General features: G+C 40.4%; 1 protein-coding gene across 4 annotated transcripts in view; it reads right to left on the bottom strand.

The window, feature by feature from the left end:
- LOC146821832 (putative deoxyribonuclease tatdn3-A) overlaps positions 1-14,600 on the bottom strand; it is an 85,567-nt gene that overhangs the window by 36,405 nt on the left and 34,562 nt on the right. For all 4 annotated transcript variants that reach the window (XM_085612880.1, XM_085612881.1, XM_085612882.1 and 1 more), the window contains one exon: positions 140-249. In XM_085612880.1, coding sequence (XP_085469006.1) covers positions 140-249 — 110 coding nt within the window. The remainder of the gene's footprint in view (positions 1-139; positions 250-14,600) is intronic.

Raw genomic sequence — 14,600 nt, 5'->3', positions numbered from 1 at the left:
TATTTCCAATTCTTTCTGATTCAGTCCATCCACAGAAACTGAAAAGGCAAGAGGTGGAATATACATGACATGGTTGAACTCATTGAGAGTTCACCACTTCATAATAAAGACAAGGTGCTTCGTAAGGCTCCCCACTTACACAGGCAGATCAAAGCTTTGCGCAATATTGAGCTGCATTCTAAACACCTTCTGCTGGTCTTCACGCTGTTGCGGTGTGGATGCAAGCCACGGTGTAAAGTCCAACCCAATCTGCAAGGAAAAATGTTCAAACATGAACATCTATAAAAACGTAATAATGTTTAAGATACATTGAGAATCTTGTTGTCATTGTTCAATGATCACTACTGATGCTTCTTCTGTTTAATAAATTCATAAGACTGTTCCAGATAGTCTTTATGCATTATGCTTCTGGCATTCAACTTTTACCCATCGGGATAATGCATCAAAGGGAAGAGACCAATGGACAACTGAAAACCTGAGTGTTGTAAAACAAGATTTACAAATGTTAATAGCAGAGCACTAAATATAGGAAAGACCAAGGTCTTGGGTGACAGAGCCTCATCTTGATGAGAAAGCATATACTGTTTTATAAATTGGCACTTACTGGTGTGGAAGCGTTTTTCTAAACTTATATATTTGGGCAAATAATAACAAATAGAATTTTTTTTTTATGTTGGATCTAATATGCAAATGATGAGTTAACATGATTACTGTAGAAACAAACTTAATACGATGTATAGAAGTGCGTTTATTAATATGATTTAGTAATGCCTCATTTATCTGAAAATGCCATCTTGGATAAAAATGGATGCTGATTCTGTCATCTACTCCTGTATTCACGCCTTCCCATATCGCCCCCCTGACCATCTTCTCTGCTCGCAAGCTCCACAGAGTGAAGTTAGCTCATGTCATTTTTTTTCTTACTGTTATGAATACAAATTAGAATACATTTTCTAGTCTTCCTTCTAATGTTGCAAGGCTTTTCCACTGCAGTTCCACTGCGTTGACTGGCCTTATTCGTCTATTCCATCAGGTTTGGGCAGTGCTCCTTCTGAGTGCAGTTCAACTCAGAGGGCCACGGCATCAGATGCACTGCTCGCCCTATTTGAGTTACAACTTCCATCTAGCCCATCAGGATGCTGCACACTTCTTCCAAAATCCTGCTGCTGTACCAAAGAGCTCCTCAGTAGAGGTGGGGGAGCAGCTCCTAACAAACTAATTTGGAAGGCAACTGTGTAGGGCAGCGTTTGATAACATTTTGACTGCTGTGGACCCCCACTGAACACTGGTGTCAGCTAGGGTCCCTGATCTAAGCCAAATCCTATGATATGAACCCTCAAAACCATACACTAAAATACAAAAAGTATACATCAAGCATATACACAGATTCTGATTTTTATTTTTATTTTATTCAAAACAAACAAAATACAAAATTCAAATATTTTATTTTAATGGAAAGGTTGGAGCTTTTCAAAATGTGGTTTTATTTCGAAAAAACAGAGCAATATACTTGAATCTAGCAGATCACCTGGTCTTTTTTGTTCCCGAAAACATGCTTTCTTTTTGTGGGCAGATACCAGTGCTTCAACTGAGGCCACAAATCATCAGTACTATGTTCCATTTGCTGCACATGCTCTGCTCCCACAAATCAAGCTAAGGGTCCCAGCTTAATTTTTAGCCTTCAATTTCAAATTCCTTCACACTCAAGTTAAGTCAAAAAGCTTTATTCGGTGTGTAAAGTACAACCATGTAAGCAAGACAGAAAATAAAAACAATAAAAACTTAGATTACATAGCGGGGAGGAGTGCCTTATGCAATATGCACAATATATTTATGTATACAAATTCAACCATTTTCCATACCAAACGGATATGCCATTAGAGTTATTTGGCAAAGTGCAAATTCCGCATAAAGTGACAAGTGTATAGTGGCTGTGCAAAAAAGTGCAAAAAAGTGCAAAATGCAAAGAGGTAATATTAAAGTGCAATATGCATCCACAGACAACTCAGGGTTAGGAATACATAAAAGGATTACTAACAGTACGTGATAAATGTGCAAAATACGCAGAACAATGGAAGCTACACAGCACAAATTATAGACTTCATTATAGCTATACACTTTAACACATAAGATGCAGTAGAAAAACAGATATCAGGACTTTCCAAGGTTATTAGTAGCTTCATTGCTAATTTGGTGGACCGAACATTGTATTTTAAAAAGATAGGTTTAAGATAAAACTTCCTAAAATGGCAATAAAATTTACAGAGCAATAAAAAGTGACAACAACTTTGCTTCGAAACATTATCACAAGGGCACATTGTATTAGATCTAATTTTCATATGCGGGAATGATACTAAATGGTGGACAATCCCCAGCCGTAGACGAGTTAAAACAAAATCGATGGGAATTACGTGTTACAAGGGTAAGATAGGCCTGAAAACCTTTCCTCAAGTTTAAATCATTATAAAATACTGTAGTTGTTAAATTTCTAGACTGCCTCTCTCTAGCCGCATTCTTGTATAATAGAAACCTCAATTTTAGGTCTTTCTTGGGTATCAACGCAGTGGCTTCTGGATTCAGACGGATGTTACAATCATATAGAAGATTAAACCAATAATAAATATAACTCAACCAAGGTATACATGATAAATTGTCAAGCCTCAAACAATCTTTAATAATAGATTGTGTAAATATTGTTTCAGTTTTAGACCAGATAGAGCGCCAGAGTAATAATGGGCGTAATGCGGCTAAATCCACAACGAAGTCTATACCGACTTCCTTGTGGATTAACATGGTTGATGCTGAGGGGGGGGCACATAATAATTTTTTTTTAAACTTATTTTCATCATTCTGTAGTGAATTCACACAATGGTGGCCCCACACTCCCGCCCCATACAGTGCCGATGAAACGCACCTGGCGTTGTAAATGGCCAACATTTCTTTTATCCTCCTTTGACCAAGTTTGGCGGCAAATCTAAAAATGCTATTGGTATTTCTACTCATCTTCATTCTCACGTTCTCGTCCTCATGTATCCATTTCCCATCTCCAGAAAATGTTATTCCTAGGTAGCAAAACCTTTTGACCGTTTGAATCTTGGCTTTATCAATGTAGAAAGTAGTAGTTGATTTTACTTTCCTACCACAAGTCATAGCAAAAGTCTTGGTTTTATTAACTACCAATTTTCTGTCTTTAATGAATAACACGAATCTATCTATAAGGCGTTGTAATCTAACCTGTGTTCGCGATAAAAGTACAGCGTCATCTGCGTACAGTAAAATTGGGATAGCACTCCCGTCTATAATAGGGGCATCCGAGGGTAGCTTACTTAAAATCGAATCAATTTGATTAATAAATAATGAAAATAAAAACGGCGCCAAAACGCAACCCTGTCGGATACCTCTGGCAACTTTAAAGAACGGTGTACATTCCCCCAATGGTCCATAACGAACTTTGCACGATAATCCTGAGTAGAGCCGTGCCAAGAAATAAACACACTCCTTTGGGGCACCAAGTTCTAACAGGATATCCCACAAGATTTCATGATCTACAAGATCAAAAGCGCTGCTCAGGTCTGCAAAACAGAGGAACAGGTTGCCTTCCTTGGCAACAGTGTATTTATTGATAAGGAGGTCAAGGTTAACACACTGCTCCAATGTCCCCAGACCTTTTCTAAAGCCGTATTGTGCCTTTGATAAAATCGAATTGTCCATGGCCCAGGATTCAAGTCTTTTTAACATTATTCTACTCATGATTTTTATTGATGAGTCCAATAGGGAAATGGGGCGATAATTACTTGCCTCAGACTTGGAGCCTTTTTTAAAAAGAGGAATAATTAAAGACCAAGAAATAGGTAACTGACCCTCCGCGGTTGCATTAAAAAATCTAGTCAAAATAGGGGCCCACAGATGTAGTTCGGATTTGAAAAGGTCCAACGGGACCCCATCCGGTCCGGGGGCTTTACCTCCTTTACTATTGCTTAATCCCTCATAAACCTCGTCAAGACTTATGTCTAAGGGTAACCTTGGCCATGTGCAATCGTTATCCATTGAAGAATCTAAAACTATCCCACCGGGATTAAAAATATTTAAAAAATGTTCCATCCACGAATTGCAATCTACATGTGAGGTTAATTCAGGCACTCTGTCATTTTTCAAAAAGGAGCTATTTATGGTCTCCCAGTAAAGTTTGCTATCATTTGTATCTGCCGCTAGGTTGAGGTTGTTCCAAGCCTCTTCTTGAAGGTCTCTTTTCCTCTTAGCAAGGGATAGTTTATAGTTAACACGACAACTTTTAATATTAGTGGGATTTCGTGGTTTGGTACTCAGAGCTTGTTTTAGATCATGCAAGGCGCGGGTACAACTTTTATCAAACCATCCTATATTAATTTCTTTTTTCCCCTTGTGTTTCTTGGTGAGTAAACTATCTATTGTTTCATTAATCGTAAGTAAATTATTTAATATATTATACGAATTGACTTCCTCACCAAGACAATAATCTATCTCCTTGCCGCATTTTTTCAACACCTCCTCAAGTAATTTATGTGGGACAATCCTCGACCACCTAATCCTCATTCCATTTGGTCTTACGGCTTCAACAGAATTAATACAATTGTTATTGTTTTTTTGTTTGTTACCCCAACAGTGCAACGATATAGAAATGCTATTATGATCGCTTAATGCTTGCTCATTAACCCATAGATTAGAGTAAGCAGTATTATTAGAAAGCAAGGTGTGGTCAATGTGGGTATTAGCATCTCTTCCTGTAAAAGTTGGACAATTAATATTTTCTCTGTTTTTCGTGCAACTTAACATATCCAAATCAAACTTTGCTATCAAATTATTTAATGCCGTGACATAGGCACAATGTGGAAAGGCACAATGTGGAAAGTGTAAGTAATCAACTTCCTCCATATTTCCACTCTCCCTTCTTAACCCGCACAAGTCACTCATGGCAAAAAGGCATGGGCTTATGTTGAAATCGCCCACCCATAAAATAATCAACTGATTACCTGATAGCGCCTGCCCCCTCTCTATTTCCTTTTCCAACGGGGTCAGGATTTTACCTCTATCAGCAGTAAAGACGTTGTTATAAAAATTAATCAGTACTAAATCTTTACCTTTATCAAACTCAAGTCGTAGCACCTGAGAGTGACCATCCACTGAGATGCAACTTCTGATTTTACAGGAGTTGAGTTTGGTAGATATCAGAAGCAAAAGACCTCCCTTAGCCCTGCCAGTGGTTGAGCTGACTGCGTTCAAGCAGTATGAGGTATAACCCTCAATAAAAATAGGCTCCTCACGCCAAGTTTCTTGAAGGCATATTATATCATGGCCTATATTAATAAAATCCCTCCAAAAGGGGGGGTCCAATTTTCTATTTAAGCCTGCTATATTCCAGGTAACAACACTATAACCTGAAACCAGATCAGGGTTAGCAATTGTACAGCCGTTTATCGCATCTTCAGAAGTTCCTAAATTGGAAGGAATGTCTTCCATATATAGCTTAGTTGTAGTGCAAGTGGATTTAAGTCCATCAGTTGCACTACCAGCTTCTGCTATATTAAGTTCAAATGTAGTGGATAATTGTGCAGCTACTACTGTAAAAAATAAATAGCAGGTATCCTGATTACCACAACTCATTTCTCCCTTCCGTTCATTGGGTACTGCATTTATTATAGGGCTTAAAGGGTAGCTATCTTGAATAGGGCCTTTTGACAAAGTATGTCAATCATTATCCTCCAGGGATTCGAGGACCTTAAATCTGTTATGTGTTGGAATAAGAAAATTGTAACATGGTCTCGAAGTATTTGCAAAATTAGTGTTAATTGGGTAGCTGGGTTCCACTAAATGCCTATAAAAATAGCCCAATGGTAATAAAGTAGTGTTAAATTCCCAGGCTGATGGTAGCGGTGCATTTTTGAGGGTGTTTTTGGCCCAAGAACAGGTTTTAAAGTTTATTACGACACAGTCCCCCTCGAAATTTTTTCTAAGGGGACCTACCCATCCCACTCTTTGCACTAATATAATCTGGCTGACCCCTTCCATAGGGAAGTTACAATTATTGGCCAACCAGTGAAGGATTTTATTCTTCAGTGTATCATGGTTCTCTGCTTGCCCATTTATTAGCTTAGGGATGTTCGCAAGCACTGCTACATACGCACTACATTCCGGAGGCAAGTTGATACAAGGTGGGGCTTCCTAATATTTGTTAGTGTCGTGTAAACTTCCTTGTCCCTGCATAATTGTTCCGTAGGTAAAGTTTTTGCGTTAAATTGTCCTCCCTGATTAACACTTGCTGTTAAGTTCCCTTCCGCGGGTAACTGAGGGCTGATGAGTGAGCCACCCCGGGGCTGACATAAGGTGGACTTGCATTTGGACACATTAGGTACACCTATATTCCCTTCAACAGTACCCTCTGATATAATAGGTGCTTCTACACCTGTTGTCTGTGGTTCTCGTAGCCCAAATTTCTCAATAGATCCTCTTAGTTTGTGAACCTCCCTGGCCAAATTATCCACTTTTTCATGTAATGGCCTAATGAGCTCAGCTAATTTGTCAAAAATTGCTTCTAAGCTAAAAGTTTCCATAGGATTTTGTTTAGCCCTCGTACTTGTGATAACCTTATTCTCAGTTATTGGTAACTTATTTCCCCTTTTCTTTGACGTGATACCCTGCCCTGTGGTTTTTTTCCGTGCACCTTTTGGGTTTACCGATGGAGATATTAATGAAACAGGGCTATCTTCTGTAACAAACAGTCTAGGAGAATTCGAAATTTTTGACTGAATGCTATCATTAGCATCATCTCCTTCTAAGGTGGTCAAGGCTATAGGTGCTTCGCTATTGCATATGGTGGAATTACTAAGGTTACCTTGGTTTATGGGTAGTAGTGCGCTTGAACCCATGGATAATCTTTTTTCTGTGCGATCTATTTCTTGGGTAAGAGCACTAACTGCTTTTACCAAGTAAGTATCGATAGTATTACATGCTGAATCAGCTGGTGCTTTGGCTCCGCGTCTAACCATGACCAAGGATATTATGAAAGTTCCTCCTTTACCCTAATTAGCACAAGTAACACGATAAGATCATATATAGTCAACAAGATAAAACACATTAATTTAATTCTCATATATCCATTATCTGACCAAACCAAGAGGGGTGGCCCGACCCGACCTCCTTCGTCCTCCGACGGCCTCAGACGGCCGCCCTTTGCCCGGGCTTCGCCCGGCGCGACCCGCGCGCGATCCCGCGACGCGGGCCTTTGCGGTCTTTTAAATCGCCTCTGGGCGCGGGAACAGTGTCACGTGAAGCAGGGCGGGCTGGGGGGTGGAGTCTCCCTCCTCTCGGCGGCCGCTGTGTGTCAGGTTGCGGCAGCGGGAGGGAAGACAGTGAAGGCGGCAACACGCTGGGCAGGTCTGTACAAGTTTCTGTTATTTCCCCAAATGAGCAAACGAGCACCCGCTCCACCGGCCTTTGCGGTCTTTTAAATCGCCTCTGGGCGCGGGAACAGCATCACGTGAAGCAGGGCGGGCTTGGGGGTGGAGTCTCCCTCCTCTCGGCGGCCGCTGTGTGTCAGGTTGCGGCAGCGGGAGGGAAGACAGTGAAGGCGGCAACACGCTGGTCAGGTCTGTACAAGTTTCTGTTATTTTCCCAAATGAGCAAACAAGCACCCGCTTCACCGGCCTTTGCGGTCTTTTAAATCGCCTCTGGGCGCGGGAACAGCGTCACGTGAAGCAGGGCGGGCTGGGGGTGGAGTCTCACTCCTCTCGGCGGCCGCTGTGTGTCAGGTTGCGGCAGCGGGAGGGAAGACAGTGAAGGCGGCAACACGCTGGGCAGGTCTGTACAAGTTTCTGTTATTTCCCCAAATGAGCAAACGAGCACCCGCTCCACCGGCCTTTGCGGTCTTTTAAATCGCCTCTGGGCACGGGAACAACGTCACGTGAAGCAGGGCGGGCTGGGGGGTGGAGTCTCCCTCCTCTCGGCAGCCGCTGTGTGTCAGGTTGCGGCAGCGGGAGGGATGACAGTGAAGGCGGCAACACGCTGGGCAGGTCTGTACAAGTTTCTGTTATTTCCCCAAATGAGCAAACGAGCACCTTCACACTCACACAGTTTTACATATTTGCTTCATTATGTACATATAATGTATTCATCTGCTAATATTACTTAATTCTCTAAAGAGTCGAGGACCCAAGGTTAAGAACCCCTGGTGTAGGAGATTTCTTGGAAGAAGGGCCTCATGCATCCATAGTTTAAGACTGCACATTGGCACTTTACAAAACACGTTGTAAGCAGAAATTCTCAAACTTGAATATGTACAATACAAAATCGTTTTGCCTGGGCACAAAGCTTGCACCTTTATCATGCATCATTGCAAGCACTCACATATCTGGGACTAAAGTTAGATTAATAATAATGATAGTGACCATTCATGCAGAGGATACCAAAAACTAAAATGTATTATCTAGGCGCTTGGGCCTATATTACGTATGACTCGGTACCGGTAAAAGGATCTAGAAGCAGCACACCCAGTATAGTTATATAAATATAGAAAAAGATATTGCTATATAGATATAGCTATATATCATGACACTGGGTGTGGTATTTGTAACATTCTCTAGTCTTTCCTTTTTCTCTCCTCTCCTCTTTGTATTCTAGAATACTTCCTAGTATTCTAGAATATCTCCTCTCTGTGTATTCTGGCTTGCCTCTCTTCAGAGCAACAGCTCTTTCCCTGCGGGTCCGTTATCTGAATACTTCAATAAAGAAGACACTTCACAACTTCCGATTCAGAAGTGAATTTATTGAATCCTACATATTTGGTACCAGGAGTGAAAGGGAGGAAGAAACGTTTCATCTTCCAGCTTCCCTAATTCCACGGATGTTGGCTATCTACTTCAAAGGAATCGTCGGTTATTTGAATCTGCGTTGCCTCTACGGACCTGCAGGATACCCTCCACCAGGTGGGATCATTTATTTACATCGCGCTAGCTTATTTTACTTTTAGCGTTGATTTGTGGCGCAATACAAGGGGGAAACGTACTTTGGTTAATACGCGCAATATTTAAAAACGCGTGTCCTAGCAACCGAGCGCGTTTAAAAGCAAGCTCGCTCTCACCCCATCACGCGCTGGCACACGCGCTACGAACATTGAAGGATTTACAATCTCTAGCCCAGCGCGAGCTTCTGTAATCGAACACGAGCTTTGTTATGACTGATGACGCATGGTGTTTACATGTATCCTGGCAACTGAAGCTTTCCTACATTCCTTTTCAGCCTCGTGTATTGGAACTTCCCTTTGTTTCTACTGCACAAATGTTTCCAAGACATTCTACTCTCTGAAATCTTCATTAACAAAGGATACATAGTAACAGAACTCTGTGTTGCTCTCAGACTTCAACAAATTAAGAACATTCTTTATTGGAATACTTCTTTTCAGCATTTTAACCTTCCAATTAAGAAGGTTGATTGTTCTACATATAAAAGCTGCCTGTTCTACATTATTTTTCAAGAAGAGTTTCAACAATAACAATATAAAGACCTTTAAAGGAACAAATTGAGTAATAATTTTATTTCAATTTAAAAAAAAAAAAACAATTTATATATATATATATTTTTTTTTTACAAGTAGTTTAAAATTCTCCAATTTTACATTCTACAAGTATTCCATTTCTCATATAAACTATGTCCTCTTCGGATAGTGCATTACATCCTCCACCATTTCTACAAAGGCCAGGCAAACCAGAAATCGAGTGGAAACAATGGATCCACTTTTTCGAAAATTATTTGGTTGCCATCGATGGAAAATAATTCTCTCCAGAAAGGAACCATGCTCTCCTTTATAATCATTTGGGTGTTGCAGCACAAAAGAATTTTGACAATTTACCTCCTTTTCCAAGACCCTCTGGTGAGGAACCTGGAACGTTTACATTGAGGCAATTGGAAAACTTAAGAAACAATTTTCAGATGTACCAAATGTTCTCTTGGAAAGACACACCTTCTTTAAAAGAAAACAAGCCAGTGATGAATCTGTAGAAGAATATGTAGCTGCTCTTCGAGTTCTCGCCTCTACTTGTGAATTTGACAATTACACCGACATCTCTATTAGAGATCAATTTGTTTTTAATTGTTTTTCGAAGAAAATGCAAGAACGACTTTTGACTTGTCGTAATCCATCATTATCCGAAGTTATTGATATTGGGAAAAGTATTGAGCGTTCTATAGTTTCTTCACATGCATTGTCAGGTCATGAGAGTCATTCTCCTATTTCTTATGTTTCTGATAATACAGATTCTTCTACTGTCTCTGCCATCAGAGTTAACAAAGAGTATAAAAGGTCTTTCTGCTTTCGCTGTGGTAACAAAAACCATATTGCAAATTCTCCATCTTGTCCTGCTTTAGGAAAAAAATGTGGCAAATGCAGAAAAACTGGTCATTTCCAAGAATTTTGCAAATCTCGACGTACATTTCCTATTGCTAAAGTTCACAGTGTGGAATTAATGAATAATTCTTCTTCATCATCAGCATCTTTGGTCTCTGATTGTACCAATACCTTTTCCAATCTCATGTTATCCATTGATGAACCACTTGATTCCACTGATTTTGAACGTCCCCTTTGTCAAGCTTTTATAAATAACAAACCCTTACAAGTTATGGCTGATTCTGGAGCTCCCATCACAGTATTGGCTGATACCACTTTCTTTAACAACTAGGGCCACTCCATTGCACCTAAAGCTCCTGACATTTCTCTCGAAGCCTTTGGTGAAAAATATATTAATTTGCTTGGTTTCTTTATCACTTCTCTACAAATACTGGGAAGATCTACTGACACTAAAGTATATGTTGCAATCAGAGGCAGAGATCTTGTAGGTTGGAAGGACTTAGCCAGGCTAGGCATCACAAAAATCCTATTGTCTTGGGAGACCTTCCTTTACTGTCCATTGACAATTGTATGGAGAAAATGTGTTCAATTGACACCTTAAAGAAAGAATTTCCTTCTGTCTTCAGTGATAAAATTGGTAACATCAAAGGGTTTGAGCATATCATCAGACTTAAGAAAAATGCTACACCTGTAACCCACAAGGTCAGACCCGTTCCCATTAGTGTCAGGAATGATCTTAAGGTGCAATTGGAGAAGCCCTCTGCAGATGGTATCATCACATCTACGGATTCCTCTGAGTGGGTTTCTCCCATTGTTCTCGCTAAAAAGAAAAATGGGAATCTTCGTCTTTGTGTGGACCTCAGGTCTCTGAATCATAACATTATAGTTGATTGCCATCCTCTTCCTCACATCCAACAGATGCTTTCCAATATTGGTCACGCTAAGTATTTTTCGACAATTGACCTACACTCAGCATATCATCAAATTCCTTTACATGCTGATTCTCAAGAACTTACAAGTGCCCCCTGTGTGCATACACATATGTCCCCGCACGGCATGAACTTTCTTGTCTATGCCGTGCAGGAATCTTGTAGTGCGGTCACATTGCGGTGCCTTTTTTACAGTCACCGTCGCATTTAAAAGGGGCACCCCCATGGGACCGCCACGCCGCCCGCCAGCAGACTGGTCAAAAGTCGTAATATGGAGGGTGGGCGGCACGAGGTTCGCTGGAGAGGTGGCATGGCGGTTTGTACCGCCGTGCCACCTCTATGCCAAAAACTCGTAATTAGGCCCTAAGTGTACTGTATATGATTGCTAAAGAGAGGTGTGGACAACAAAAAGTCTTGACTGACTTCTATTGGGCAAAAAGGGGTCTTCACCACTTAAAAGTTATGATCCCGAGATATGCGAAGAGTTACATTTAGCCAATTACTCATAAGTAACAATTTGGAACAAGATATGATGAACTGTTCACATCATTGATGGAAAGAATTGCATCTATGAAATGAATACTTGTCCCATTTGTCCCAGAGTGTTGAACTTTATCCAAACATTTGAAGTACTGTTGCCAAGTGAGATACTTTACATCTGCAGAGCAATATCTCATCATTTCTTTGGTATGATGGATAAAGGCCCAGGACAACAAGACCAAGATAATCGGCCTCTAGAGAAAAAGGGTTCTTGGCATTTTCTAACATCCTAAAGAATTATCAGGCTTTACAACTGAGATTTTTAATGCCAATGTAGACATTTGTGTTTAGGAAGGACAAGGGTACCCCTTATGCGAACCTGGGGTGATACAATGTAGAAGAAAACAATGGTTCGGGATGGCCTAAGAAGGTCCAGGTCAAAGAGAAACCCTTAAGAGGGCGGATGATTTTGTATAGGTTCAAAGACTCATACGGGAGAATGATACTTAATATAGAGAGACAGGGGACAGGAAAGGTCAATATATGACACTTATTTATTGTACATAGGATGAATTCAAGTGCTCACATATTTAGTGACAACAAGCGTGACGTGCAGGTGAGGGTGGACTTTTTTAAAAAAGAACATCGCATTGGCAACAATAGAGAACCATTTTTTCTTGGTTAAATTAGTACAAAAAGGTTCAAGTTGCGTAAGGTCGACGACGTTTCGAACTCAATTATTTGAGTTCATCTTCAGGACAAATGTGAGCATATGAACTCTAAATGTGGAAAATGCAAAAATAAACAAGTATAAATAACTCATAAATAAGTCCCTGAACTGTAAATAGCATCACAATCAATTAAATGTAAGGTACATAGTGTTCTCCAAATAGTGATGCAATTAGGAAGATCCATTTAGGTGATAATTGAGAAACTGGAAAAATAATCATGAAGACGAAAATTGAACTGTCTACTGTCCAAGCAAATGGAAGCATTTAGCATTTACAAGGTTATTTTCAAGAGACCCGAAGGGTCACAAGGACGAATTAGCTATTAAAATTGCTAGCAAGGTAAGGAGGGGGCGTGAGGCCGCGCGAAGAAAATGGACCACTTACTTAGCATATGGGAAGGTAAGTAATGGGGTTGTCGACAGTTAAGGAAGTTGCAACGGAGGGCTCGCCACAGCAGTAAATGTCTCGATAGAAAACGATGGCCTGGGGAAACGGAGTGATTTGTGGTTAGCAAGACGTAGTTCGGTGTGGTTATGCGAGAATACGGGGTTGTGCCAGAATAGGAGGGAAAAACTTACTCGAGTGTAAAACTTAGTCCAACCTGCTCAATGCTAACCACAAATCACTCTGTTTCCCCAGGCCATCGTTTTCTATCGAGACATTTACTGCTGTGGCGAGCCCTCCGTTGCAACTTCCTTAACTGTCGACAACCCCATTACTTACCTTCCCATATGCTAAGTAAGTGGTCCATTTTCTTCGCGCGGCCTCACGCCCCCTCCTTACCTTGCTAGCAATTTTAATAGCTAATTCGTCCTTGTGACCCTTCGGGTCTCTTGAAAATAACCTTGTAAATGCTAAATGCTTCCATTTGCTTGGACAGTAGACAGTTCAATTTTCGTCTTCATGATTATTTTTCCAGTTTCTCAATTATCACCTAAATGGATCTTCCTAATTGCATCACTATTTGGAGAACACTATGTACCTTACATTTAATTGATTGTGATGCTATTTACAGTTCAGGGACTTATTTATGAGTTATTTATACTTGTTTATTTTTGCATTTTCCACATTTAGAGTTCATATGCTCACATTTGTCCTGAAGATGAACTCAAATAATTGAGTTCGAAACGTCGTCGACCTTACGCAACTTGAACCTTTTTGTACTAATTTAACCAAGAAAAAATGGTTCTCTATTGTTGCCAATGCGATGTTCTTTTTTAAAAAAGTCCACCCTCACCTGCACGTCACGCTTGTTGTCACTAAATATGTGAGCACTTGAATTCATCCTATGTACAATAAATAAGTGTCATATATTGACCTTTCCTGTCCCCTGTCTCTCTATATTAAGTATCATTATCCCGTATGAGTCTTTGAACGTATACAAAATCATCCGCCCTCTTAAGGGTTTCTCTTTGTCCTGGACCTTCTTAGGCCATCCCGAACCATTGTTTTCTTCTACATTGTATCACCCCAGGTTCGCATAAGGGGTACCCTTGTCCTTCCTAAACACTTGCACGAGCAGTGGCTTCACTGCAAGGGTTCCACTTTTTTAGTGGTTATATTAAAATATACTATAAAGAAATTACTCTATTCATCTACTTGACCTATGTGCATCTACCTAACTCATAGGCCAGCCAGAATTCCTACCTCGTATAATACACTCGCTCTCAGACTATGTCTACACCCACTATCCCGACTTATACCGAGGAATATATTGCGAGATTGATTAATGGTCCTTCACTTTTCCATACACCAATACCTGCTAACAATACACCTTCTAATGTGGCAAGTGAGAAACTGACTAGTCTAGAAAGATTAAAAAAGAAACACATACGTACTGAGCTACACGCTCGTATGCTTACGGAATATCTGAAAGCCGATATCATCCCGGTAGGCTTGCAAGTACGAAATATCCCTGCAATTTTCCTACAAGACCCAAAATTTAAGAACGGTTTCGCACACATTGGCACTACATGCTCCCGCCACTGGATGGTGCTAGGTATTGACACTGCATTAGAACACAGCAGAAAAGAACTACTAGAAATCCGAGAACTAGAAAAGGCAATCTTAGAACTAGATAGCTTG

Source organism: Triturus cristatus, chromosome 6 (genome assembly GCF_964204655.1).
Source record: "Triturus cristatus chromosome 6, aTriCri1.1, whole genome shotgun sequence".
Classification (NCBI taxonomy): Eukaryota; Metazoa; Chordata; class Amphibia; order Caudata; family Salamandridae; genus Triturus; species Triturus cristatus.
Note: the sequence above shows the minus strand (reverse complement) of the source record. Positions and strands in the feature narration are given on the sequence as shown.